The sequence below is a fragment of the Aedes albopictus genome, chromosome 1 (assembly GCF_035046485.1).
Source record: "Aedes albopictus strain Foshan chromosome 1, AalbF5, whole genome shotgun sequence".
Classification (NCBI taxonomy): Eukaryota; Metazoa; Arthropoda; class Insecta; order Diptera; family Culicidae; genus Aedes; species Aedes albopictus.
Window position 1 is genome coordinate 51829407 of NC_085136.1, and position 27763 is coordinate 51857169.

Here is a 27763-nt window from a genome sequence, read left to right on the forward strand (position 1 = left end):
AATATTATACAGCTTAAACTGATAAGATTTTCGCACTTGGGCCAGCGCTAGCGCTGGAAAAAATAATTACTCAATTTTGAGTTGTCCCACTTTAGCTCAGTTTTGTGTGAATTTTCTGACCGTACAGTTTACGAACGCAAAATGGTTAATTGACAAAGTTGGAGTGCTCCTTGAACACTGATAAGATATTGCGCATTGCGCAGTTAAAAGTGCGACGAGGAAGTGCGGAATCTTAAATAAAAGTTCGATTTGGTATCAGATCGTTTCGGTGAGCGGTAAAGACACCGGAACGATTTGATGCAATATCGCACTATTATTTAAGATTCCGCACTCTGTCGCAGTCCAGTTAGCAATGCAATACACTATAAGCAAGATAAGATAAATCAAGAAAATTCATTGATAAGTGCTTGAAATGTATGGCAAGTGTCAGTTTTTTGAAGACTGTTGCAAAGAACGTGTGTTTGGTGCCTGGCAGACAGAAAAAACTGGTGGAAAGCTCAGTCAATTGCGGTTCGGATACTTTATATTCAGCGTTGAAACTACACAATATTTCATGTAAGTATCCAGCAGTCCACGACAGCGAAAATGTTATTCATCCCAGCGTTGTCATTCAAATGCTTTGTCCAGTCGATGTTCACAGCGATGATTTTGCACCGTTGGTTTGAACGGCCTTGTATGCAAGCCAAATGGGTTCATCTTTATTTGAACTTTTGGTGACCATATTGAAACTTGGTGTTTTTTCGGCTTTCAGTCACAGAAAAAGCGTTGATTATTTCAAACCATTGCCTACGTTTCGATCCAGTAGTTGGAATCTTCATCAGGGCTCGATATGAATCAACTTGTGAAGATCGTGTTGATCACACGGAGGATTGTCGTTTTCATGAGGGTTGAGCAACGCACTTGCGGCATTGGACCAACCAGCACTAGCGGAGACGATGGGTGGGTTTTTGGTACGCTTAACTGTTCGAGTCGCAACACTTGGCACTTTGGGAACCAGCGATGTCAGATTTTTTCACAAGTGATTCCGTAGTTGAAAACTGATGAGCGGGTGGGGAGGATTTCAGAATTTTTGTTCCGTAGATGCAGATGAAAAGTCCGTAAATTTTCCGTAGCTTTCCGTAGGTTTCCGCAGAAGAACCGAGTAAACTGTAGATTTATTCTACGGATCCGTATATCCGTAGAAAGGGCTCGATTCCGTAGATCTACGGAAATTTCCGTAGATCTGGTTACGCTGTTGGGAACCAGTGTTGGTAAAATCACACTCAAAGCACGCTCACGAGCTGCTCCCGCGTGATCTAACTCGCGCGCGATTATGAATCAATTTCTCACGCGCGAGATTTTTATGCGAAATCTCATTCGCTTGTAAAACGAATCCAAATCAATTTGAACGATATTCAATGTTATTGTACGCTAGATTTGCTTTTGTTCTATCATATAATCCTAAGAACTTTGATGTAAATAAATAAGAAAACCACGACGTAGAGCAATGAGTGAAATCACGAGCTAACTCATACATGATTTTTTCGGTGGTGAGTTTCGCGCGTGAAACAACTCAACCATGCAGGCACCAAAATTATCTTTATCAATTATCATTATCAGTCCTATCTTTGGATAGTATCAATAGGGTCCTAAAATTAAGGACGAAATCTCGCTTATATTGACTAATACGATCAAGCATGGTATTCTAATCGAAATTGTACTTTACTCGAACTTGAAAAACAAAGGAATAATGAGAAAATTCGAAATAAGTTAAATGGTAAATAGTTCTACTTTGACATTTGAGGTCAACCTTGTGTGACTGAGCTCGACATTTTTCGCACTGGGATTTCAAAAATGTTCCTATCTGACATACACGGTGAAAAAAAATCACTCAAAGTATGTGTTATAATCTAGGGACGAGACAAAATTCTAGAAAAATAAAAATTATATATTTTCAACTATAGTTAATGAAAGCGTCAAAAAATGAGTAAATATGTACTCTTGAACCACTTATTGTGGTTTAAATCAAGAATCCCGATAGGACTTTATTAGCCTATTGATACTATCAGTAGGGGCACTGACAGAGATACTATCAATTTTTTTAAACTGATGGATAGAAGATAAAATAATTATCTCTATCAGCTAATAGAAGGTAACTGATACTATCAGCATTTTTACTATCAAGGATATACGTGGTCTATCTCTATCATCTATCTTTAGAAAAAAAGATACTATCAGAAAAATTCTATTATTATCTCTATCTATCCTATCATTGATAGCAAAACCGGAACATAAATCTTCCGCATAGTGGGAAAACATTGAATAAAAATATATTAACTTTAAATAAAACATTGGTTTTAATCAAAAATTTTTATCTTCCGGATACCAAAAAACGAGTTCCGCTGCCATTTTGAAATCCAAGATGGCGGCCATCGGATTTCAAAAAATGTTGTAAACCCATGCAATATGGATATTTTCGGAATGGGCTTGAGGAGTAGATGTCGAAAATCGATGTACGCCGCCATTTTGAAATCCAAGATGGCGGCTATCGGATTTCAAAAAATGTTGTAAACCCACACGGTCAGAAAATTCACTCATTTTGGAGCTAAAGTGGGACAACTCAAAAATGAGTAAATTTTATTTCCAGCGATAGCGCTGGCCCAAGTGCGAAAATCTCATCAGTTTAGGTTGTATAATATTCTTGCCGATGTGAAGAATATTATACAGCTTAAACTGTTTGGATTTTTGCACTTGGGCCAGCGCTATCGCTGGAAATAAAATTACTCATTTTTTGAGCTGTTCCAGTTTAGCTCAGTTTTGTGTGAATCTTACTAATTTTAGAGTAACTTTTTCTTAGCGTGCATGCAATATGGGTATTTTCGGAATGGGCTTGAAGAGTAGATGTCGAAAATCGATGTACGCCGCCATTTTGAAATCCATGATGGCGGCCATCGGATTTCAAAAAATGTTGTAAACCCATGCAATATGAGTATTTTCGGAATGGGCTTGAAGAGTAGATGTCGAAAATCGGTGTCCGCCGCCATTTTGAAATCAGAGATGGCGGCCATCGGATTTCAAAAACTGTTGTAAACCCATGCAATATGGGTATTTTCGGAATGGGCTTGAAAAGTAGAAGTCGTAAATCGATGTCCGCAGCCATTTTGAAATCCAAGATGGCGGCCATCGGATTTCAAAAAATGTTGTAAACCCATGCAATATGGGTATTTTCGGAATGGGCTTGAAGAGTAGATGTCGAAAATCGGTGTCCGCCGCCATTTTGAAATCCAAGATGGCGGCAATCGGATTTCAAAAACTGTTGTAAACCCATGCAATATGGGTATTTTCGGAATGGGCTTGAAGAGTAGTAGTTTTGAAATCCAAGATGGCGGCCATCGGATTTTAAAAAATGATGTCAATTTATGCAATATTAGTATTTTCGGAACGGGCTCGAAGAGTTAAAGTCGAAAATCGATGGACGCCGCCATTTTGAAATCCAAGATGGCGGCTATCGGATTTCATATATGGTTGTAAACCCATGCAATATGGGTATTTTTGGGACCGCAATCGGTTGGTGCCAACGAACGGTGGGCGAATGGGTGAGGAGCAGAATGAATCCGCTTTGACTTTCCCCCAAGAAACGTCAAAATTCGAACCGGTTGGTTTTGCCCGCCGCCGCCATTACCGCTGGCGGATAAGTGGATTGCATGGGTTTCAAACAATTTTCTAAATCGATGGCTGCCATTTTGGATTTCAAAATGGCGGCGGACATCGATTTTCGACTTCTACTCTTCGAGCTCGTTCCGAAAATACCCATATTGCATGGGTTTCTATCGATTTTCAAAATCCGATGGCCGCCATCTTCGTTTCAAAATGGCGGCGGACATCGATTTTTGGCTTCTACTCTTTGAGCTCGTTCCGAAAATACAGGTGTGTTTCGTTTTTGTCACTATCCGTTTTTATCACTATCCGTTTTTGTCACTATCCGATTTCGTCAACATTTCATTCCGTTTTTGTCAACACTAAAGTTTTTGTCCGTCGAGCACGAATTATTTATAGTTTACCATTAATCTTGAGGCAATGCATCCATGAGTGAATTTGAAGCAACCACCAATAATGACATAGAAGACGTATATGCTACAGTAGCTTTCAACACATTTCAAATTCAGCTGAAAATAATGTTAATTTATGCTTCTCTCACGCATAATTTTCTTCTTACTTGAACATGACAAAAATTAAATCAATTAACCAAAAAAAAAATCTAGACAATGTAATTAATGAAAACCTCACAGGAGGTGGCAGGAGGTTATACGTGAATATCAATATCATCACCAACAATTTTGTCGTTTTGTAAAATGGCTCAATCATTTCCCATGTGTAACATAAGTATACTATACTAAGCTTAGCTAATCGTGATAGATCAATAATAGATGGGATGTGCACATAAAACAATCAAAGGACGGACTCGATCATTCGGCAATAGGAAAAAATCACCCTGGATAATCGATCTTTTTTTTTTTTTTTTCATTAGCCTATTGTGTTAGACTGTTAGGGTACCTTAATTGGTGCCCCTTCCGGGGATTGATTCTGGATGTCCGTCCAACTGGGTAGAACTTTCTTCTGCAGATCCTTCTTCTTCTTCTTTACGGCTCTAAGTACCAACTGGAACTTGGCCTGCCTCTTGAAGTGGTCTTTGAAAACCTAAACAGTTTAGGGCTTTTTTTGCCTGTCATTGTCTAATTTTTTACTCTACAATCTTTTTTACAAGACTTTTTAAGTTAAATAAATTTATCGCTATTTTTTTCGCAATTTTCTTGAAATTACGCGATGTGTTGAATTCTTCTCTCCTGGTAGCTATTTCTTTCCGACGGGGCTCAAATTTCTAACAGAGTTCTCTCTAGTCTATCTTGGTACCATGTCCAAATTTTCCCGACCGAGACTTCTATATTCACTAGGCTAACGGGAGATTCCTATAGAATTTTATGCGGGATTTCATCTCTCGATTGCTCTAAAAATGCAATCTTGGTTTTCTTCAGTAATTCCTACTAGCAATTCTACCTTGTGTTCCTCCAGAATCCCTAATGGATTTCTTCTGAGAAAGCGTCAGGAAATTATTCAGAAGTTTCTTTAGGTGAATTAGGAGTTAATTCTTTTAGAAATCGGTTTCTCTAGGAAAGAGGAGTCTTGGATCTTGAAAAACGATCAGGGGATTTCTCCAGCAACTCTTGAACGATTTCCAGAAGAAACTAAGGATTCCCAAAAATACTAAAGAAATACCATCAATTTTGAAAGTATACCGCGAGGGACAGTTGGATAATTTCTGTAAAGAACTTATACAGGATTCCTAGAAGGAATTTCTCAAGGTTTTCCACTACCCAAGTAACACAACTTAAATAAAAGTCGAGTCAAGTACAAGACACTGAAGACGACCTTACAGTTGAGGTCGAAATACGTATCTGTCAAAGGATGCAAATTCTTAGTGGAATTCAAAGGAACCGTACTTAACCCGATTTTCTTTTATTTACAGATATTCCCCTAACAAGCCCAGGTTATTCATCATCAATAACACAACTTGTTTTATATAAGTTTAAAATTCACGATTCATACCTAATCACCTGTTTTTTTCGTGTATTATTAACCTAATATTGAACACTTATATCATCAAAACAGCGCAAAAAATGGCGGCTTCTAAAACATCTTGCAGGTTATATAAGACGTATCCGATAACACCAATAGTACTCCCATGGTACATCGAATCAACTCTATAATATAGATTGGTAGGAATCAAGTTATTTGTTAATTGTTAAACTTGCAGAATACTTATATAACACATCCACATTCGTTGGTCAAAATCAAATTAATTTCAAGATATATAGCCTGTAAGAAACATAATTATAGCACATCATTTCAACTTTTGTAATTAAGCTATTTCAATGTTATATAACTTGAAGAATCCATTTATATCACCTATCGGTATCATGAGCCCGACGGTATGTGAAGTGAGGAATTTTACAGAAAGAAACAATAACAAAAAATGATTGTTTTTTTTTTCGAAAAAATGCAATTTGCTTCTTAAACACAAAAAGGTTCTCCAAGTGATGGAGACGATATGATATTTTTTTTTTTTGACTCGGACAGCAAAGTAAATAATGGGTTATGCCTGGTGGCATTAGTATTTTTTTTATTTGCGCTTCAAGATTTATGGAGAAACTGGTAATTTCACTCGTATATAATTCATGCGCCACTTAGTTGAATTCAAAAGTTCAACTTGAATAAATAATTTGATGTCGTTTTTAGTTTTTTTTTTATAATCCACGCGAAAACACAATATGGCAGATAATTGATGAGGCTTACAGTGTTGTTCAAAAAACTTTGAATAATATTTATTATCCAATCATAATTATATTTAAGTACAAGGTTTATTACTGTCTGTTTACGGTTCATGGGAAGTCGAGTATTAGAAACAAAAAGCAGTTTTTGATTCGTAAATTAAAATAATAAGAATTTTAGTTTGTTTCATTTTTTTATTTGTGTACTCAATTATTACTCGGCACTGTAATTTATTTCTTTTTCAAACGAGAAAACAGAAAAACATATTTGTTTTTGTTTCGATTAAGTAGCAAGTTGAAATTGCTTCAAAAATACGTCTTGTGAGCAACTTTAGAACAGTTTGATAAATAAATTGTTATAGCGTTAATAATACGCCTAGATAACATCTTCCGTACATGCTTACATTTAAGTGAATGTTGCGATCATAATTACAACGTCAAATTAACTATATTACAACTATTTACTTGACCTGGTTCTGTCTGTCAAAATTCTATCGGCAGTAAACAAAAACAAAACGCTCTGGTGGTCCAGAAATTCGTTGTAATTGACAAATTCGCAATGAACGATAGTCGACTAACTCATGTCAGGAACAATTCTTGATCCGTGAATCTGTTCGCATGTTGGGAGAATAGGCCTGCAGTTTGGAAACGAAATCAATTCAACGAATCACCGAGATCGGAGCTCGGTGGTGGGTGTGAATCGTCGAATGGATCATGGCTGATGATTAGGGCTTGTTAATGGAGCGTAGCGCTGGTGCAAGTTGACCGGCCGGATCTTTCCAGATTTGTGCACAATGCACATTGATAATGGCAGTGTCATGGGATGGGAGTAGAATGTTTTACAATAACGGCACGTCAGAATAACGGGATTGATAAGAGGTCCATCTTCCCATCACAGCAGCTGCTTTTCGTCCGCCGCGAAAGGTCTTTAGTTATTCTTTGCATCTCAGCATGGTATCTAGCTATGGAGCGCGTTAGAACTCAACTCGTACTTGGTTCTGAAGAGTTTTCACCTGTAGGCATAACAATCTTCATCTTTACGGTGGGCGTCCTGGATTTAAAGAAATGCTACAGGTCGATCATCGCGTCAAACCGTGGGAACATAAATATTAACTGCTGTGATATTTTTATGGTGATGCTCTAAAAGTGTAGAATAATTGTATTATCAACATATTGTTTTTCGTTTCCAAGCCATTGATATTTGTTTGCTCTTCGTCATTTGCCAACATAAAAAAATCTTCTAAATAACACTAGATGTTTTCTAATGCACTTATAATGCAGTAATATAGCGTATTTTGATGTTTTGATTTCTGAAGATGTTTTCTGTGTTACTTGGGTAGGAACTTCTGGAAGTTTCTCAGGAATAACTCTCCGGAGATTTCTATACAGTATATCAGGAGGACTCCCTAAAAAAATTCAGGAGGATTTCAGGAAAGAATTCCTGGAAGATTATTAGGCTTAACTTCTGGGAGATTACCAGAAAACGCAGTAAGAAATCTGGGAGAATCATTATTATTATATTATCTTTATTAACGAGATTTTCATCCAAAAGCTGGTTCATCTAGTAATCATGGGGAAACAACAAAGATGAATTATCTTGGAAAATCTCTTGGAAGTATTCATAGTAAAAGATCCAGTAGGTGTTTCTACTGTGCATAAATATCAAAACAAAGTCCTGTAGGGATGCTTCAAAGAATTTTTTGGATGGAGGGCATTTCAGGGAAAAATATCAAAAACAATGTTGAAGGAATCCCAGAAAGAAATTCTGGAGGAACCGCAGAAAAAACCACCGCAGAAAAATTTTCAGGAGGGATTTCAAAAAGTAATCCATTTTTTTCAAAAAGGGTTCCCACATGAAATTCTGAAGAAACGTAGAAACTGTTATATTTCATAAGTAATATCTTGGTGAATCTCCAAAGCAACTCTTGGCTGAAATTTAGCAGGATGTCTAGGTTAAATCTAAGATTGATTTTCTTAGCCCATCTTTTGCATTAAGGCAATGCTAGACCCAAACCGTACACTACGTTAGTGAGCTGTTCCGAATATAATACATAAGAAAGGGTAATAAATTCCAATTCCTGGTGGAATATTTGAAGGGATCCCCAAAGAAACTCCAGGAGAAATTTAAAAAGAGACATCTAGGTTGATCCGAGAAGGAATTGCTGAAGAAATCATAATGGGCAGAACCTCTTTTCTATAAAAATTCTTATCCAATTCCAAAAGATAAACAAGCGGCATGGTACAAGGTAATCTAGAAGAATTCTGGAGGAACTTCTTGGGGAGTCCAATATTCTGGAAAATTTATATGTGATTGCTTAGAAAAATCCTGTAGATTCCCTAAAAGTATCCTAGACGAAACTTTTAGAGGAATCTGTAAGATGAAATCGAAGAGAAATGCCTTCCGGAAGGAAGTACAGGTATGTTCCGTTTTTGTCACTATTCGTTTTTATCACTATCCGTTTTTGTCACTATCCGATTTCGTCAACATTTCATTCCGTTTTTGTCAACACTAAAGTTTTTGTCAAATTTCTTCCCTCGAACACTCGTGTAATTTAAAGCTAAACATTAATCTTTAGACAATGCATCCAAGAATGAAGCAACTACCTTTCTTCTTCTTCTTCTTCTTCTTCTTCTTCTTCTTTTTTACGGCTATACGTATAATAAATTTCACGCGATTATTTACATGATTTTCTTGAAATTACACGATGTGCTTAATTCTTCTCTCCTGGTTGCTATTTCTTTCCGACGTGGCTCAAATTTCTACCAGAGATATCTCTTGTCGTAGACGTAAAAACTTGAAGTATTTCAGGCAAAGTACGTTTAATTGGCAAATTGAGAGTTCTGTAGCTTAGTTGGTTAAAGCGCCGGACTAGCGATAACGGAGTCGTGGGTTCGAATCCCACCAAAACAAGTGGTAATTTTTTCACAAATTTATCTCTCAATTTGCCAATTAAACGTACTTTGCCTAAAATACTTCAAGTTTTTACGTCTATTTCAGACATACTAGCCGACTGGTATAGCCGGAAAAGGGCAATAAAATCATTGTCATATCTCTTGTCATTCTTGGTTTTTCCAGTAATTCCGAATAGCGATTCTACCTTCTATTTCTCCAGATTCCTTAATGGATTTCTTCTAAGAAATCGTCAACAAATAACTAAGAAGTTCCTTTAGGTGGATTAGTCTTTTAGTTCCTTTAGGTAAGTTAGTCTTTCAGAAATACAGGAGATGGCCAAAATGTTTGGGATAGGTAACTTTTTTTCTCGCACAAAAAAAAAATCAACATGCTGTAACTTTTCATAGAGTGCATCAAAATATCTCAAATTTTGACTGTTTGTCAACCTATTATATGTGCACCATTGGTACAAATTTGGGCTCGATTCATTGATGTATCGCAAAGTTAGAACCGTTCGGGTAAAACTCTATTTTTCAGACAACTCATTTTTGAACTGTCATATCTCGGAATGAAATTTTTATCGTTTATCAACAATATATTGATACTTAATACGACTTTATAAAATGTAATATTTTCTCATGGCGAATTAAGTTATACCGGGTTGAAATTTTTACCCAAATAGAGGAAAATAAGTCAAATTTATAACACAGAGAACAGACATTTAAGCTCGAACAAAAATACGTCAAAATCGTGTGTAAAGGATTTAAGTGTACCTCAACGCCACCAACGGAGACTGCCCCACATAAAAAGTCGATTTGACCCCACGATGGCAGTGTTCATCGTTAAAATACACTAGCCCACAAAGCGACACGAGCGCCAAACGGCAAAAAACGGCGAGCACTGGAAACAAAAATGACAACACAACAATGTAAGTGATGGGACGCTAGCGCCACGCAACGGGGACATAACCACATACTCTGATATGACCGTTACAGAGTTTTACACAAGGCAGAAAGCGAAGATAGACGTCTGTTCTCTGTGTTTATAATACCACACAAAAAATACTAAATGTGTTCTTTCTTCAATCTAAATAGGCTCTAATAAATCTGATTAAAGATAACTTGAGAACAGAAGTGGAAAATCTTTGGATATCAACACTAAAATTTATTGACATTGTTGTAAAAAAAATAACGTTTTTTCGAGAAAAATCCAAAAAGTGTCAATCCATGTTAACTTTTTTTAACGTTCAAAAAGTATCTATGTTTTAATAGTTTGTGAAGCATTTGTATATTGTTAGTGTACGTTCAAAATTTCATTCAATTCGGTTCACTGGTTTCCGAGATATGACAGCTCAAAAATGAGTTGTTTAAAAAATAGTGTTTTACCCTATCGCAGTGGTGCTCATCCTGCGGCCCGCGGAGTACATTAAGATGAATCGAAATTTTTGAATTTAAGAAATCAAACAAAAAAAATCTGATCAATTTTCACAGTATTGAACACAAATTAAATGATAAATAAACAAAAAGAACAATCCGTTCTGGTAAGATTCGAAATCGCAGCTCCGAAATATTTCGGCATTTCAGCTAAGTCACGAAACCAGCTTATAGTTATTTATAAGTGGTACGACTTTAATGAAAGTTTGTTAAAAATGTAATATTGAATCATTTAAACATTAGTTGCAGTTTTCAAGCGCAGTCAATGCAACGCTGAGCAAATATTCCACATTTCGCCTTTCCGAAGAACATAAACACACAAAGCACGAAGTTTTTGACAAAATTCTCAACAAATCTCAACTTGGTTGCCAATATTGTTTAATTTCCACTGTTTGTTCAAATTTCTATTATAAGACTCACACATTTTTCGAAACAAAACTTACGAATCCAATTTGAATTGTCCAAGCGAAATTCCCGAACGAACGAAAAAAATCTCAAGCGAGATTCATAAAGCTTTTCCTGTGCCCTTTTGGAGAAACTTTTGGATACATTTTTGGAGAAGCTCCAGGAAACATAATTGGAGAAAAATTTTAAGCAACTCTGAGCGAAACATATGGAGAAACTCAAATCATACTGAAGAAAATAAACCTGAAGAAACTCAATGAGTTCTTCAATGTTCGAGAAATTCTTGGAAACGATTAAGGAGGAATTCCAGAAGTAACTTCAGGGTAGTTCCAAAGGCAAATCTAAGAGGAGTTCTTGGAGGTGTTCCAAGTAAATTCTAGAAAAACTAAAAGAAACTTCAAGAAATTTCTCGAAAACCTTCTGGAGCAACTCCACAAGAAATTTCAGGAGAAAATCCAGCAAACCTTTTTGGAGCGATTCAAAAGAAATTTTTGTAAAAGCTGCTTGACAAGTTCTTGAAGTGGCTTCAAGGCATTTCTAGGGGCAACTTTTAAATTGTTTGTTTGAATTTCAATTTGAAGCTCAAACGTTTTTCTCACCCAAACCTATGAATCTAAATTGAACTCAACAAAGGGCAGTAGATTATAAAGTTTGACACAAGTTCTGAACAGTTCAGATTTTTAATAAATATACTTTATAATTGATCTTTTTGTTGTTTTTGTGCAACGATGTTTTATGCGGCCCGCAGGTCGATCCCGAATTGCAAATTCGGCCCGCGGTATCCTCCAGCCTGAGCACCACTGCCCTATCGGTTCTAACTTTGCGAAAGATTAATAAATCGAGCCCAAATTTGTACCAATGATGCACATATGACAGGTTGACAAACAGTCAAAATTTGAGATTTTTTGATGCACTCTATGAAAAGTTATAGCATGTTGAACTTTTTTGTGAGACAAAAAAAAGTAGCCTATCCCAAACATTTTGGCCATCCCCTGTAAGTTTCTCTAGGAAAGACGAGTCTAGGAACTTGGAAAACAATCTGGGGCTTTTTTCAGCAACTCCTGAAGAGTTCCCAGAAGAACTAAGGATTCCCAAAAAATTTCAAAGAAATCTCATCAGTTATGAAAGTATCCCTCGAGGAATATATTCCAATTATAATTGGATGCTTTCTTGAAAGAACTTATACAGGATTCCTATAGAGAATTTCCCAAGGATTCCCACAAGGAACTTCTAGAGGATTCTCAGGAATAACTCCCAGAGATTTCTATACAGACTATTAGGAGGACTCCCTGAAGAAATTTCTGGAGGATTTGAGAGAAGATTTCCTGGAAGATTACTAGACTAAACTTACGGAAGATTCCCAGTAAACGCAGTAAGAAATCGGGGAGAATTTTTATTATTATACTATGCTTATCACCGAAATTTGCAGCCCAAGGCTGGTTCAACTAGTAATCATGGGGAAATAATAAAGATGAAACATAATAATCCAAGAACAATCTTGGAAAATATCTTGGAAGTATTCATAATAAAAGTTCCAGTAAGTGTAGGTGCGCATAAATATCAAAACATAGTTCTGTAGGAATCCTTCAAAGAAATGTTTCGATGGAGAACATTCCAGAGAAAAATATCATAAGAAACTCTTCAAAGAATTCAAGAAAGAACTTCTGATGAAATACTAGAAAAACTGATGAAGGAATTCCCAAAAGAAATTCTGGAGGAACCCCAGGAAGTACCCTGGAAAAATATCAGAAAAAAAAATCTAGAGAGATTTCAGAAAGTAATCTTGAAGTATTGCCGTAGGAAATTCTAAAGTAATGGAGAAACTCGCCGGAGCCGGGATCTGATGCTTTTCAACACATATCTGAAGAACAGAACGCTCTACAAAGCTGAAATATAGACATTTTTGTCAAGTCAATATTGATAAGTGATCAGTCAAAATTTCAGCTACTTACAGCATTCCGTTTGCGAGATATATTCTTGGAAAGCGCCAAACCCCGACTCCGGATAATCGAGTCCGTCCTGTATTTCAAAAGTAAAATCATGGTGAACCTCCAAAGCAACTCTTGGATGAATTTCAGCAGGATGTCTAGGTTAAATCACAGAATGATTTTTTTAGCCCACCTTGTGCATTAGGGCCATTCTAGACCCAAACCGTACACTACGTCAGCGAGCTGCTCCCAACATAATGCATAAGGAAGGTGAATAAATTCCATTTCATGGTAAAATATTTAAAGGGGTCCCCTAAGAAACTCTAGGAGAAATTTGAAAAGAGACGTCTAGGTTGATCCGAGAAGAATAATCTAACGAAACCATTAGGGGCAGAACCTCTCTAAAAATTATTTTCGAATTCCAAAAGATAAACAAGCGGCATGGTACAAGGTAACCAAGAAGAATTCTGGAGGAACTTATTGGGGAATCCAATATTCTGGTGAAGTTACAAGTGATCACTTAGAAGAATTTCTGGAGATTTCCTAAAAGTATCCTAGACGAAACATTTATAGGAATCTGTGAAGATGTTACTCGTGGAGAAATGCCTTCCGAAAGGAAGTAAACATATCCTTTTTTGTTAGGATATCGAATTTACGTTCCTGGAGTTTAATAATTCCTGGAAGTATGACATATTTTAAAACATCGATCCGGGTACTGGAACTGTAATATGTGTCATTTTTGCGTTAAACGAAAATAAATTTCCAAAAATGTGGTCACACATGTGGTGAAAACCTCTTGTCGGCCGTCGGCGTCACAGTCAAAAAACTGTAATTTGAACTGTGCAACAAAGATGTGCTAAAAGATATCAAAAAACAATTAAATTCCATAGTAAACTGCATATTTTTACTTTTGGAATGTGTTCTACAGTAAAACTTCCAATTCATATTGAAATGTTGCAAAATATTTTGTCAAAGAAAATTATTCCGTATTTATCACCATTCCGTTTTTGTCAACTGAAAATCGTGAACCGTGTTGACAAAAACGGAACATACCTGTAAACATAACCTTTTTGGTTAGGATATCAAAATTACGTTCCTGGAGATTAATCATTCCTGGAAGAATGTCTTAAAATTTAGAAAAGTAAAAAAAAAATATTAAAACGTCGATCCGGGTACTGGAACTGTAATATGTGTCATTCTTGCGTTCACTGAAAATAAATTTCCAAAAATGTGGTCACAAATGTGGCGAAAACCTCTTGTCGACGTCACAGTCAGAAAACTGAAATTTGAAATGTGCAACCAAGGTGTGCTAAAAGACATAAAAAAGCAATTAAGTTTCAGAGCAAACTGCATATTTTTACTTTCGGAATGTGTTCTACAGTAAAACTTCCAGTTCATATTAAAATGTTGCAAAATATTTGTCAAAGAAAATTATTCCGTTTTTATCACTATTTCGTTTTTGTCAACTGAAAATCGCAGACCGTGTTAATAAAAAAGGAACATACCTGTACCCATATTGCATGGGTTTACAACATTTTTTGAAATCCGATGGCCGCCATCTTGTATTTCAAAATGGCGGCGTACATCGATTATCGACTTCTATTCTTCGAGCCCGTTCCGAAAATACCCATATTGCATGGGTTTACAACAATTTTTGAAATCCGATAGCCGCCATCTTGGATTTCAAAATGGCGGCGGACATCGATTTTCGACTTCTACTCTTTGAGCCCGTTCCGGAAATACCCATATTGCATGGGTTTCTACCGATTTTCAAAATCCGATGGCCGCCATCTTGGATTTCAAAATGGCGGCGGACATCGATTATCGACTTCTACTCTTCGAGCCCGTTCCGAAAATACCTATATTGCATTGGTTTACATCATTTTTTGAAATCCGATGGCCGCCATCTTGAATTTCAAAATGGCGGCGGACATCGATTTTCGACTTCTACTCTTCGAGCCCGTTCCGAAAATACCCATATTGCATGGGTTTCATAATGTCTATTCAGAACATTACTTAATATTTTATGACGGCTTATGATGCGTCTTGCTCATTGTCCAACCATTTTCATTCTATCAGTCTATCAATTGATAGAGATAGAACTTCTATCTCTATCAATTGATAGAAGTTTTACTGATAGTATCTCTATCACTGTTTTTACTGATAGAGATACTATCTTTATTTTTTCTATCCCTGATAGAACCCGTTCTATCAGTGATACTATCACTGATAGAAAAGAACTGATAGTATCAGTAGCTCAAATTGATAGTATCAGTGGTCTATCAGATAATTGATAGTATCACCTTCTATCAGATAATTTCGGTGCCTGGATTTAAGTGTACCTTAACGTGTAACCTCAAATCATTTAAGTGTACCTCAACGCCACCAACGGAGACTGATGGAATTGATGGAATTATCCCCTGGGACAGTTTTATCACGGGGCTGGACGTTTTTCTTTTGATGGGGCATATTGCCCCGTTTGTTTTGAAAAGGCAAATTTTGGAACGTTTTCGAAAAACGTTTCAAAGCTTCCATAGCCACCTCTCCAAAGGCAAAGTTCGCATGCAACACTTCACTAACTTTAGTAACATCGATTTGCAGTGAACAATAGATGGAATAAGGCACCAGTTTCAGATATATTGCCATTTCTGCTTAGGGGGGCATATTATACCTGTTTACCCTATAAAGTGTATTGGGAACTAGCGCCGACGGGAAGCGAAAAATTCGGAACCGACTCGACCCGCGACGCATCCACCGCACACTCTTGTAGAAGCGACGCAGATCATTGTTATCAAATTCCCCGCCCCATCAGAGCGGATCACCTTGGGCTTCCTGTTGAACTGGATCTCGGTCCACCTCACGTACTCCTTAATACAATCTGCGGCTTCCGCCTTGCTTTTCAGCAGGTAGGTCACCGTGAACCTGCTAAAATCGTCAATGATATTCATCACATACCTGTTACTATTCGGCGTCTCGATCCTCATCGGCCCACACAGGTCGGTGTGGACGATGTCCAGAATCTGCGAAGATTTCCGTTCCGTGACAGGTGGGAAAGGCAAACGAGCAGATTTGCCCTCCATGTAGCATTCGCAGACGAGCTTCATGCCGCAGTCGACGGCTTTCACCCCAGTTGCGAGCTTCTCCTTATTGTGGTTTAAGAATATGAAAGCTCCGGGTGATGACGGAATATACTATATTTTCATCAAAAAACTTCCAGAAAGTTGCTTATCATTTTTTGGTAAATATATTTAACAAATGTTTTCAGTTAGCATACTTTCCTGAAAAATGGAAAAATGCTAAAGTTGTTCCGCTTTTGAAGCCAGACAAAAATCCTGCCGAAGCTTCTAGTTATCGTCCAATTAGCTTACTGTCATCTATCAGTAAACTTTTTGAAGAGCTTATTTTTAATAGAATGATGCTTCATATCAATAAAAATTCTATTTGTGCCATTGGACAGTTCGGATTCCGCCAAGGACATTCGACTACTCATCAACTTTTACGGGTAACGAATTTCATTCGTTCCAAAAAATCTGAAGGTTACTCCACTGGCGTAACACTTCTTGACATAGAAAGAGCATTCGATAGTGTTTGGCACGAAGGCTTGATCGTAAAATTGAAACATTTTATTTTAGTTTAAGTTAGGTTAGGGTAAGCATAAGTTAAAAAAAAGTATTTCTGACACGCAGGTGAAAAATAAGCCTGCAAAAAATCTTAACTGCTACAGCAAATGAAATGTAAATGTGATAGTGTGTTATAATACACAGAACACCTAGATTAAGTTGAAGAATGTAAAAATTGATTGAGATACTAATAAAGATCATAAAAAATAGGGACAGGTACAATTTTCACTTTCCAAAAAATGCTCAACTAGTTGCTGTTATATCTCCTAATTCAATGAACCAAATGTAATGAAATTTTGACCATTTTTCGAAAAGTTACAGCTATTTGAACATTTTTTGGAAAGTGAAAATTTTGCCTGTCCCGATCATTTTGTCTATCCCCTGTACTTATGCTTCCGAAGACTGTACTTTCAAATGAAATGAAACAGAAAATTTTAAATTAAACATTATCCAACCTGTTTTTTTTTTGTTTCAATAGAGAATTGTATTAATTTTTCAAGTCGTCCGAGAGTCTTTATTGGAACTTCCCGGTGACTAACAAGAATTCTCGAGGTTTTCCCGGTGATTCCCAATTCCCGAACTTTTCCCGGTTTTCCCAAAATTCCCGACTGGGTGGCCATCCTGATTTTAAAAGTGCGTACATGACCATCCACAAGCATGACCATCCTGGGGATGACGGATTCAGCTCACGGTGGGTCCAGGGTCTTTTCGCTAAGGGAATTTCTTTGACTTCCTTGGGCATAAAGTATCTTCGTGTCTGCCACATGATGCATAATGGTCATTGGCAGAGGAAACTCTCGTGAGCACTGTGCTGGAATGCAGTTGTTGTTCCAGTGAGGACGTTACGCCAAGAATAAGAAAAAGCAGAAGAATAATAATCCCTAATAAAGGTGCCGCTTATCATAATCTCATTTTTCCGCTAATCAAAGCAAATGAACAATGATGTTCGTGGAAAAATTACACTTATCTAAATAAAAAAAAAATGTTACATTTTTTTTCTGCTTCTGAAAACTGACCCAACTCCCCCCCTAAACGATGGACGTCATATTTGAACGACCCCTAACCAAACAAATACTCATTTTAGCAACTATTTTTTTTTCATTTCAGATGCAATATGCTGCACTCAAAGCAAAACGTTATTGATCCAGAAACAACACCGCTTGTGGCGTACGAAAGCAGCATCAAGTCTGGAACTCACGGTGATGTGTACCAAAAGCAGTTAGCCCAACTTCTTTTGCTTAGACTGACACGAGAAGGGAAGGATTTCAACTTGGCTTATGAACTGACATTCGCGGATAAGTTTGATGACGTGGTACTGTACGATAAAGAAGCCAAGCAATGGACTTTTATACAATCAAAACATGCTGACAAATATTCAAGGATAGATCTCAATGGATTGCTTCCTAATGCGAATCGGGAGAAAGGGGATTTCAATTTGTACAAATATTTCACTTCGTACATGTTAATTCGAGACAGGTTCAAAGGCAAACTTAATTTTCTGCTGTTTACCAATAAGAAACTTGATAACAAGTTGAAAACTGCAGTAGATAAAATATCGATCGACGATCGAGGTGTAGACGAATATCTTCGCTTTACTTTTAAAGGGGCAACGCAGAAAGTTCTTACACCGACTGACACGACCATTCAATCAATCATGAAATACACCAACGAAGATTTTTATTCCCTGGTGGACGCTCTTAAAGAACTTTTCACTACAGAAATTATTACGAACGAGTTACGGAAATACAAAGCTTATTTAAGTGATATTTTGCAGGAGTCGGGAAACAACCATATAAGTTTCCAAGATGCCTTCAACGACTCATTGATTATCATTGCTGAATTATACAAAGTACTTCAACCAGAGCTACACAATATGAAACCAATTGTTAAGCCACCAAAATTCAACGTCAATAAACCGAAAAATGTGTATGCAAGCTACCCACTAGTGGGAAGTCAGGATTTCGACAACCTGATTGCCGCCATCAAAGATCTTTTTCGTAGCGGAACTGTATCTGCTCATTTAAAGAAGTACGAAAATCTTTTAGCTTTGATTCTAACAACAACCGCGAATGGTCAGCTGGTATTCAAAGATACATTCAATTGGGATCTAATTTGTAAAGCTGAACTGTATCGAAAATTGAAAACTGAGTTGAGTGACATGAATAAGAAGGTAATTACGAAGGAGAAACTGTTCGATGGAAAGGACAAATCCCATCCAGTATTATACGCTGAGGCATCTGATGTGAGAGAATTTTTTGCGCTGCTCACATTGTCAGTGCATCAACCGAATGATCTAGAACCCTTCATCGTCGAGGAATTGCACTTGTGGATGAGGCAGTGGCTGCGACCCGACGTTTTAGGTAAGCTAACCGAAGTCGATGATAAAAATGCGGTGAGAGATTTGGATGATTATTTTGACGAAGCGCTTCAGTGCAAACAAGGTAATTCCAAACCATACTTAGGTCAAGATTTTGTCACGCAGTATTTCAACAGGTTACGGTTCAAAATTGTAGAAATGTATCCGATATTGAATGTAACCAATCAGTTATATATTAACAGAGTGATTACTTTTGAAAAAGAGGAAAAAGAGATGCACCAATCAGAATCCTTGGAAGCTCCTCAATTTGATGGAAAAATGATATTTGAAGTAAATCTCGGTTTTAGAAGAATTGATTCACATATTAATAACACAAGCATACCTGGGCTCGAAATGACTAACAATAAATCCCATGTTGTCAGAATGATAGCTAGTTCGATTGCAGAAAAAATGAAATATCGAATACATGAAAGGATATCGCTTCTTAATGGAACATACGAGGAAATGTCAGATATGCAGTTTGTAGCAAATCTAAAGCCTATGTTTTCACATAATCGATGTTTAGTTTTAACAGCGGAGCCTGGCATAGGTAAAACTGAACTTCTCCACTATGTTGCGCTAGAGTATCAAAAACTCGGATCAGGAGCAGTTTTCTTATTTCACTTGAACAGAATACAAGATTCAAAGGACGTTTTAGGAAACGTTTCATCATTCGATATTCTCAAATCTGCGTTATCTCCAAAAAATGTTGAACTCATACAAAACGTTTTAAATAAAAAAAATGATGATCAAATTACGATGCTCTTTGATGGGTATGACGAAATTCATGAGAAAAATCGAAACAAAATAGACAATCTACTTGAATTATTAATAAAATCAAAACATATTCAACTTGTTATAAGTGCAAGAAGTCATAAGAAAAAATCTTTGCAGAACTTTTTTCAGAAACACAATTTGAATGTCAGATACTTTTCATTGGAGCCATTTAGCAGTAAAAATATATATGATTATCTTGCACAATCTTGGGAAGAAAATGAAATATGTGATGTTAATCCAAAATTTAATACGTATTCCAAATTTCTAATCGAAAAATTTTATAGCTTGTGCAGAGTTCCATTAATGACCAAAATGGCCTCTGAAATCTACAAATCACGTTACGAGCTGTTCAAGGCATTAAATATAATCGACGAAGTAGGAGAAATAAGTTATTTAGATAAAGAGTTTCTAGAAATTGAGCATATCTATAAAACATTTATAGAAAAATGTTTGGAAGTAAAGACAGAGGATGCCTGTGATGGAATTGGAAAAGTTGATTTGCACAAACAAATTTTGGATGGGTTTTATGTTGACCATCAATTACTGGCAATTAAATTTCTTGATGTTGATGAGCTCAAGTTTGTCATAAAAAACCCCAAAAACAAGGAAACATTGGATAGAATTCAAACTGATCATAAAGAACAGTTTGAAAAATCCATTCTTGTACAATTTATCGACGATGAAGTGTTTTTCACCCATTACTCATACGCCGAGTATTTTGTAGCGAACTATCTTTGGGAGCATTTTGACTATGTGCAAAAGGCTATTAAAAAAGTTTTGTCTTCTTTTCCGGGAATAAGAAAATTTTTTATAAAAATAATTGAAAAAAAAGACATTTCATTCGTATCAGAAATCGATGAAGAGGCGTCTTTTTTTTCTGAAGAATTTGTCTTATGGGCTTGTGAAAGTAATGCTATTGAATTGTTGAAATTTGTACTTTCAAAAAAAAACCAGCATAGAAAGAATGAGAAAGAAATGCTCCATATTGCCATTATAAACGGAAGTGACAAAATATGCTCCTATTTGATAAATTACTGTCAAGTGCATCCCGATGTTGAACTTGATGGTGGATATGCTCCTTTACATATGGCCATTCTATTTAGTCAAAGACATATAGTTCAGCTACTGCTAGAAAATGGCGCTGACATTAATATTCGGAACGCAAAATCGAATTCTGTTACTCCCCTTCATTTTGCATGTCAAAACGGTCATAAAGAGGTTGTGGAAATATTAATTAGGAGAAACGCCAACATTGACGCATTGGATAAAAATAATGTCACATCCCTTCACTTAGCATGCCTGAATGGTCATAAAGAGGTTGTGGAAATATTAGTTCATGAAAAAGCCAACATTGACGCATTGGCTGAAATGAAGTTCACACCTCTCCATTTGGCTTGCTGTAATGGCCATAAAGAGGTTGTTGAAATATTAGTTAGGGAAAGTGCCAACATTGACGCATTGGCTGAAAATAAGTACACACCTCTTCATTTGGCATGCGAGGATGGCCATAAGGAGGTTGTGGAAATATTAATAAGGGAAAAAGCCAACATTGACGCATTGACTGAAAATAAGTGCACACCTCTTCATGTAGCATGCGGTAATGGCCATAAAGAGGTTGTGGAAATATTAGCTAGGGAAAAAGCCAACATTGACGCAGTGGCTGAAAAAAAGTTCACACCTCTCCATTTAGCATGTCAGTATGGTCATAAAGAGGTTGTGGAAATATTAATAAGGGAAAAAGCCAACATTGACGCATTGACTGAAAATAAGTGCACACCTCTTCATGTAGCATGCGGTAATGGCCATAAAGAGGTTGTGGAAATATTAGCTAGGGAAAAAGCCAACATTGACGCAGTGGCTGAAAAAAAGTTCACACCTCTCCATTTAGCATGTCAGTATGGTCATAAAGAGGTTGTGGAAATATTAATAAGGGAAAAAGCCAACATTGCCGCATTGGATGAAAAAAAGTGCACACCTCTTCATTTAGCATGCAAGGATGGCCATAAGGAGGTTGTGGAAATATTAATAAGGGAAAAAGCCAACATTGCCGCATTGGCTGATATAAAGTTCACACCTCTCCATTTAGCATGTCAGTATGGTCATAAAGAGGTTGTGGAAATATTAGTTAGGGAAAAAGCCAACATTGCCGCATTGGCTGAAAAAAGTGCACACCTCTCCATTTAGCATGTCAGTGTGGTCATAAAGAGGTTGTGGAAATATTGATTAGGGAAAAAGCCAACATTGACGCATTGACTGAAAATAAGTGCACACCTCTTCATGTAGCATGCGATAATGGCCATAAAGAGGTTGTGGAAATATTAGTTAGGGAAAAAGCCAACATTGCCGCATTGACTGAAAAAAAGTGCACACCTCTTCATTTAGCATGCGGTAATGGCCATAAGGAGGTTGTGGAAATATTGATAAAGGAAAAAGCCAACATTGCCGCATCGGCTGAAAAAAAGTTCACACCTCTCCATTTAGCATGTCAGTATGGTCATAAAGAGGTTGTGGAAATATTGATTAGGGAAAATGCCAACATTGAAGCATTGGATCAAGATAACTGGACACCTCTTCATTGGGCATGCATGTATGGTTATAAAGAGATTGTGGAAATATTGATTAGGGAAAAAGCCAACATTGCCGCATCGGCTGAAAAAAAGTTCACACCTCTCCATTTAGCATGTCAGTATGGTCATAAAGAGGTTGTGGAAATATTAGTTGGGGAAAAAGCCAACATTGACGCATTGATTGAAAATAAGTGCACACCTCTTCATTTGGCTTGCGAGAATGGCCATAGAGAGGTTGTGGAAATATTAGTTAGGGAAAAAGCCAACATTGACGCATTGGCTGAAAAAAAGTTCACACCTCTTCATTTGGCTTGCAAGAATGGCCATAAAGAGGTTGCGGAAATATTAATAAGGGAAAATGCCAACATTGACGCATTGATTGAAAATAAGTGCACACCTCTTCATTTGGCTTGCCAGAATGGCCATAAAGAGGTTGTGAAAATGTTTGTTAGGGGAAATGCCAACATTGAGGCATTGGCTGAAAATAAGTTCACACCTCTTCATGTGGCTTGCCAGAATGGCCATAAAGAGGTTGTGAAAATATTAATTAGGGGAAATGCCAACATTGACGCATTGACTGAAAATAAGTCCACACCTCTTCATGTGGCTTGCCAGGATGGCCATAAAGAGGTTGCGGAAATATTAATTAGGGAAAATGCCAACATTGACGCATTGACTGAAAATAAGTTCACACCTCTTCATGTGGCTTGCAAGAATGGCCATAAAGAGGTTGTGAAAATATTAATTAGGGGAAATGCCAACATCCACGCATTGGATGAAAATAAGTGCACACCTCTTCATTTAGCATGTATGTGTGGTCATAAAGAGGTTGTGGAAATATTGATTAGGGAAAATGCCAACATTGCTGCCTTGGCTGAACATAATTGCACACCTCTTCATTTAGCATATCTGATTGGTTATAAAGAGATTGTGGAAATATTAATAGACCATTTCCGTCAAAAATGTTTAAGTGCTCTTCGGCTTTCCGACAATTAACATACTTTCCCAAAAAACCCACATGCCACCGACAAACAGACGTAACACTTCTAACATTTTTCAATTCAAAACATAGTCATGGAAACATGAACGCCCCATGCTCAAAGGACTGAGTTTGGCCATCCATCCACTAGGTGGCGATAGTGGGCAAACGTCAAACTCGAACGAAAACAATGCGAGCGTCATGAATGGCCAGTTAGCCAACTAAAATTTAATTAGACCGTTTAATCGGTGTACGATGGGAATTAGAAGAGTGTCGCGTCTGTTTGTCGAAGTTTCTGTCTATTGAGAAACAATGAAACATATGCTAAGTAGCACTTCAGCACCAGTCTCCTATATTTATTTTTCCACAAAACTCGATGAACCCGTTTCTCCTTTACGACTTTCTCGGAGAGATGCGGAGAATTTCCAACCAGCTGGCCGTCAATTATGACGTTTGATATTCTTAGTTTTGATCTGCTCCCATCCGCGCCGGCCGCCCTCGAAACGATGACGGCTTGGAAGATTTCCGCGAAAATTACGAATGGGCTCGTACGTTTTCAATCAAAGCATGTTCATATTTATGTTTGCTAGAACTTAAGAAATTACAGTGCCGATTCGTTCATTGGCTGCTCGTTAAATGGGCTGTCTCAATGGTTGGATGTTCACTGGTTGGGGCATAACCCAACTTAAAAGCACTGTCAATGTCAAAATGAGTTTGACGTCTGACCGCCGTCGCATCTCATCTATTATGTATTTATACAGGATGTTTGTGCAAGTCTGCGAGTGTTTCGTGACGTATTTCTCGACACTTGCGTGTGTCTAGAGCATTTTGATCAGTTGCCAGTTGCGCCCAACGAACGAACACGATTCGCTAATCGAGGCGCAGTAGTGACCCAACCAGCGAATCCAGGCTGTATTGAACCAATTCCCTGACAAGTCAGCGATGAAATGATGAACAGAAATATTAATTAAGAAATGAGCCAACATTGACGCATTCACCCAAAAGAAGACCACACCTCTTGATTTGGCATGCCAGAATGGTCATAAAGAGTTGAAAAAATAATAAGAGAAAAGCCAACTTTGCTGCTCGTAAGGGGAGTGCACAGTTAGCTAACATACCACGCAACATACCCTATTTTCTCTAGAGTTTTGTTGAGAGTATTCTTTTTCTAGTTCCTCGAGGTATTTTCATTTTTTTTTTTTCATTACATTTCTTGGGAGATTTGTTTTGTAAAATCAACTATGTCTCCACAGGCGTAACTCTTCATACATTTTGCGATTCAAATCATAGTTCGCCTAACGCTAAACTTCCGTAATTCTGTAAAGTGACGTAAGCGCCATCAGGCTTGTCCGCACTGAGCGCATGAAAATTCTGCTCTTTTGATTTACACCGCCAAAACCACCGTATTTATGCAATCTTCCTATCTTACCTGATAGCAAGATGTTTGAATATCCTAAATGTCATTTCAAACTGTCAAAAAATCGCACTGCAGTGCCGCACTGAGCGTGCAAAGAGAAATTCACTGGGGTGAATTCACCCGGGTGAAATTCCCTTTGCACGCACAGTGTGGAACTGCGGTGCAATTTTTTGACAGTTCGAAATGACATTCAGGATATTTCAACATCCTTCTATCAGGTGAGATAAGAAGATGGAATAAATACGATGGTTTAGGGGATGTAAATCAAAAGAGCAGAATTTTCATGCGCTCAGTGCGGACAAGCCTGAGCGGCATTCAAAATGCCGATATTTTTCGGTATATTATATATAATATCTGGTGTAAAAATAACACTGTGGTATGTCTGCTGTATTATAATGCAAGATCTAGTCGTAATCTATCATCTATGGAAAGAAACTTAGAGGATGAGCAAGAGTTTTATGCATAATAACCAAAAAATGGGCCAAAACTATCAATGTCGCTTACGTCACTTTGCAGAATTACGGCAGTAAAAGGACCGAGCTTAGCCTGGTATCACCATCCATGAACTAAGTGGCGGAACAAAAACGATGCGAGCGCCACGGTAGGACAGTTTACCAACTATCTGTTTCTTAAGTAGACCATTTAATCAGTGTTCGATGATAATTATTAGAGTGTTACGTCTGTTCGTCTGTGGTGTCTCACTGTTTCTAAGCATTGCACTAGGGTGATTTCAGGCTTTCCGCAGGAATTCCTGAGATGTCCGAAGTCCGGAGTTTGCTTCGAAAGCATGTCAATCAACTCCACAAACGATTCTTTCGAAAAATTTATCGAAGGGATTCTTTGAAAATTCATCCAGTGAATGCTTGTGGAATTACTCCACGGATTTCTGTTGTCATTACATACTTGGAGTAATTCGTGATAGAAGTACTGCCATAGACTAATGTCGGCTGCATTCCTGAAGCAATTCTTGGATGTTTTTCCCCAACAATTGGGATTATTTCTGAATAGATTTGTCGAAAAAAAAAACTATGCAAGTCGGAGAAACCGTTCAATGTATGGTGGGTACCTGAGAGAGTTCGACTGATATGTGACAAATCTAAATCAGTCGTTTTGATTCCCCACGACGGCAGCGCCGTTAAAAGTAGCCAAAAACTAAATATTGCTGAAGGAGTTTCAGGAGGTATTTCTAAGGCTCCCTTCAATGTATCAATCTGTTGAACTTCTTCCAAATTCAAACTACCAAATTTTGGGTCGATTTTACCCCAAATTGAGTGTAAACTCGTTACCCGAAATTAAGTTGTTTTCCCTCTTTTTTCCACCGATGTTGTCAGAAATAAACAGAGATGCGTCTATCCAACGGGGATCCTTGAGCCCAATAAGCCAATTTTGGGTAAATGTAGATTCACTCAAATTTTAGTGAAATGAGGAGTTTGCCGGTTCTGAAATCGTCAGATAAACTTTATGATGTTGCAGCAGAGATTGTGAATTTCTTTGGCCACTTCGCCACTTGTTCCATGGTCGATTCGTCATCCAGTTTCAAACGTCCTTTTTTTGACGAACCTCGTCCATTTTAGTCTTCTTGCTGTCACTTTTGCACAAAATACCTCGTTTTTGATACGAACTTTACCGAAATAGTACCTTTCTATAGAGCTTGCTTACAATTTAAGATGTACCGTGGCAAACCCAAAGTGAAAGCTTCGCTGTTCACTAGCGCCATGTGACAGTGGAATTAAAAATTAAATCGGGTTTTTTCAGGGGTGTAAGTTGACTGTCAACTGGGAACAAATTACGCCTACCATCTATCATGTTTTAGAACCAGTAAAAAGACGTAACTACCAAACAAGAAAAGTTCAATTTTCGATTACAAAACTAAATTTAATACCGTTTCAACATGTTAAAAGCAAGTCAGTATGTGATTTGAACATAAAGATAAATATATTCAGCATATTAGATTGTAAAATTTCATTCCGAAAAAATCAGTGTTCTGTTTTCACCATTATGAAATATTAGCCTCTACTCTCGCATGTTTTTGTTGTTGCTTTGTTTGAAGAGCGAAAATCGCCGAAAAATTTAAATCTCCCTAGGCGATTATTTTTCTCAAATGAAAAGATAATTGAACACTATGACTCAAGAAATATCGATAATTACCGAAAACACTGATCATAAGCATCTAAATCGAGAGAAAAACACTAATGTTTGTGCCAATGTTGATGTTTATAAAACCATTAAACAAAGGATGTTTACAAATTAGCACCAACAGTAGATGGCGCGCAGGTGGTCATGTTTAGGTGGGCGTAGAGGGTGGGACCTTACACCCCTGGATTTTTTAAATGTTTGATTTTCTATTTACTTTTTTTTGATAACTTTATACGAAAGAGCACCCTTTTCTGAGCCACTATGATTTTTTCCGATTTCTAACCACGTATCCGTGCGGTTGGGGTCACTAAGTTTCTAATCGCACCATGCTTTGGGGTGAGGCTCGATTCCCGCTGCGGGTGAAAAAAAAACTCTTCGTGAGGATAGTTTTTTCTCCGTATCCACTGGTCCATGCTCAGTGTGCCTCTTGTCTAGTGGTTGAGTTTCGTTCAGTTTGTACTGCGTCATATTCTTACCTCATATTTACGGCGTGAAAGCTAAATATGACTAGGGGTGATTCAGAAAATCGCTTCCATACAAACTTCAAATTAATGTTAAAATAGGTTGCCGGACACCAAAGTTCATGAATAACTTATTTATCATTGTTTCAACACCGCAAAAGAAGCCTATCCACAAGACGTTCGAAATCAGCTGATTCCCCAAAACTGTCTAAGACCTCTGTCGTAGTTGATTATGCCTGCACCAAAATACCCAGCTACAGCTTATTGTACAGCATTCAAAAGCGTTTACTAATCAGGGAGCGCAACACTATCTGTTATTTATTGCAGTTTCTGTAGATAAAGTAGTTGTTAGGAAATTTTCAAACTGTGAATAATATACAACAATTGTGAGATTGTGCGTAAGTAACAAATGCAGCCTTCGAACATTGTATAAAACTTGAAATAAAATACTAAGTCTAATACTAAAATAAAAGTCTTCTATGAAAA

General features: G+C 37.3%; 2 protein-coding genes across 2 annotated transcripts; both read left to right on the plus strand.

Annotated features, from left to right (window-relative positions):
• Positions 1 to 365: 365 nt before the first annotated feature.
• LOC134284930 (uncharacterized) lies at positions 366 to 22096 on the plus strand. Its single transcript, XM_062844510.1, has 2 exons — positions 366 to 555; positions 17692 to 22096. The coding sequence occupies exons 1-2, from the start codon at positions 413 to 415 to the stop codon at positions 21899 to 21901; spliced, it is 4353 nt and encodes a 1450-aa protein (XP_062700494.1). The 5' UTR covers positions 366 to 412; the 3' UTR covers positions 21902 to 22096.
• Positions 21905 to 27763, plus strand: LOC134284931 (ankyrin-1-like). Its single transcript, XM_062844511.1, has one exon. It carries the CDS (start codon positions 22303 to 22305, stop codon positions 23278 to 23280), a length of 978 nt encoding a protein of 325 aa, XP_062700495.1. The 5' UTR covers positions 21905 to 22302; the 3' UTR covers positions 23281 to 27763.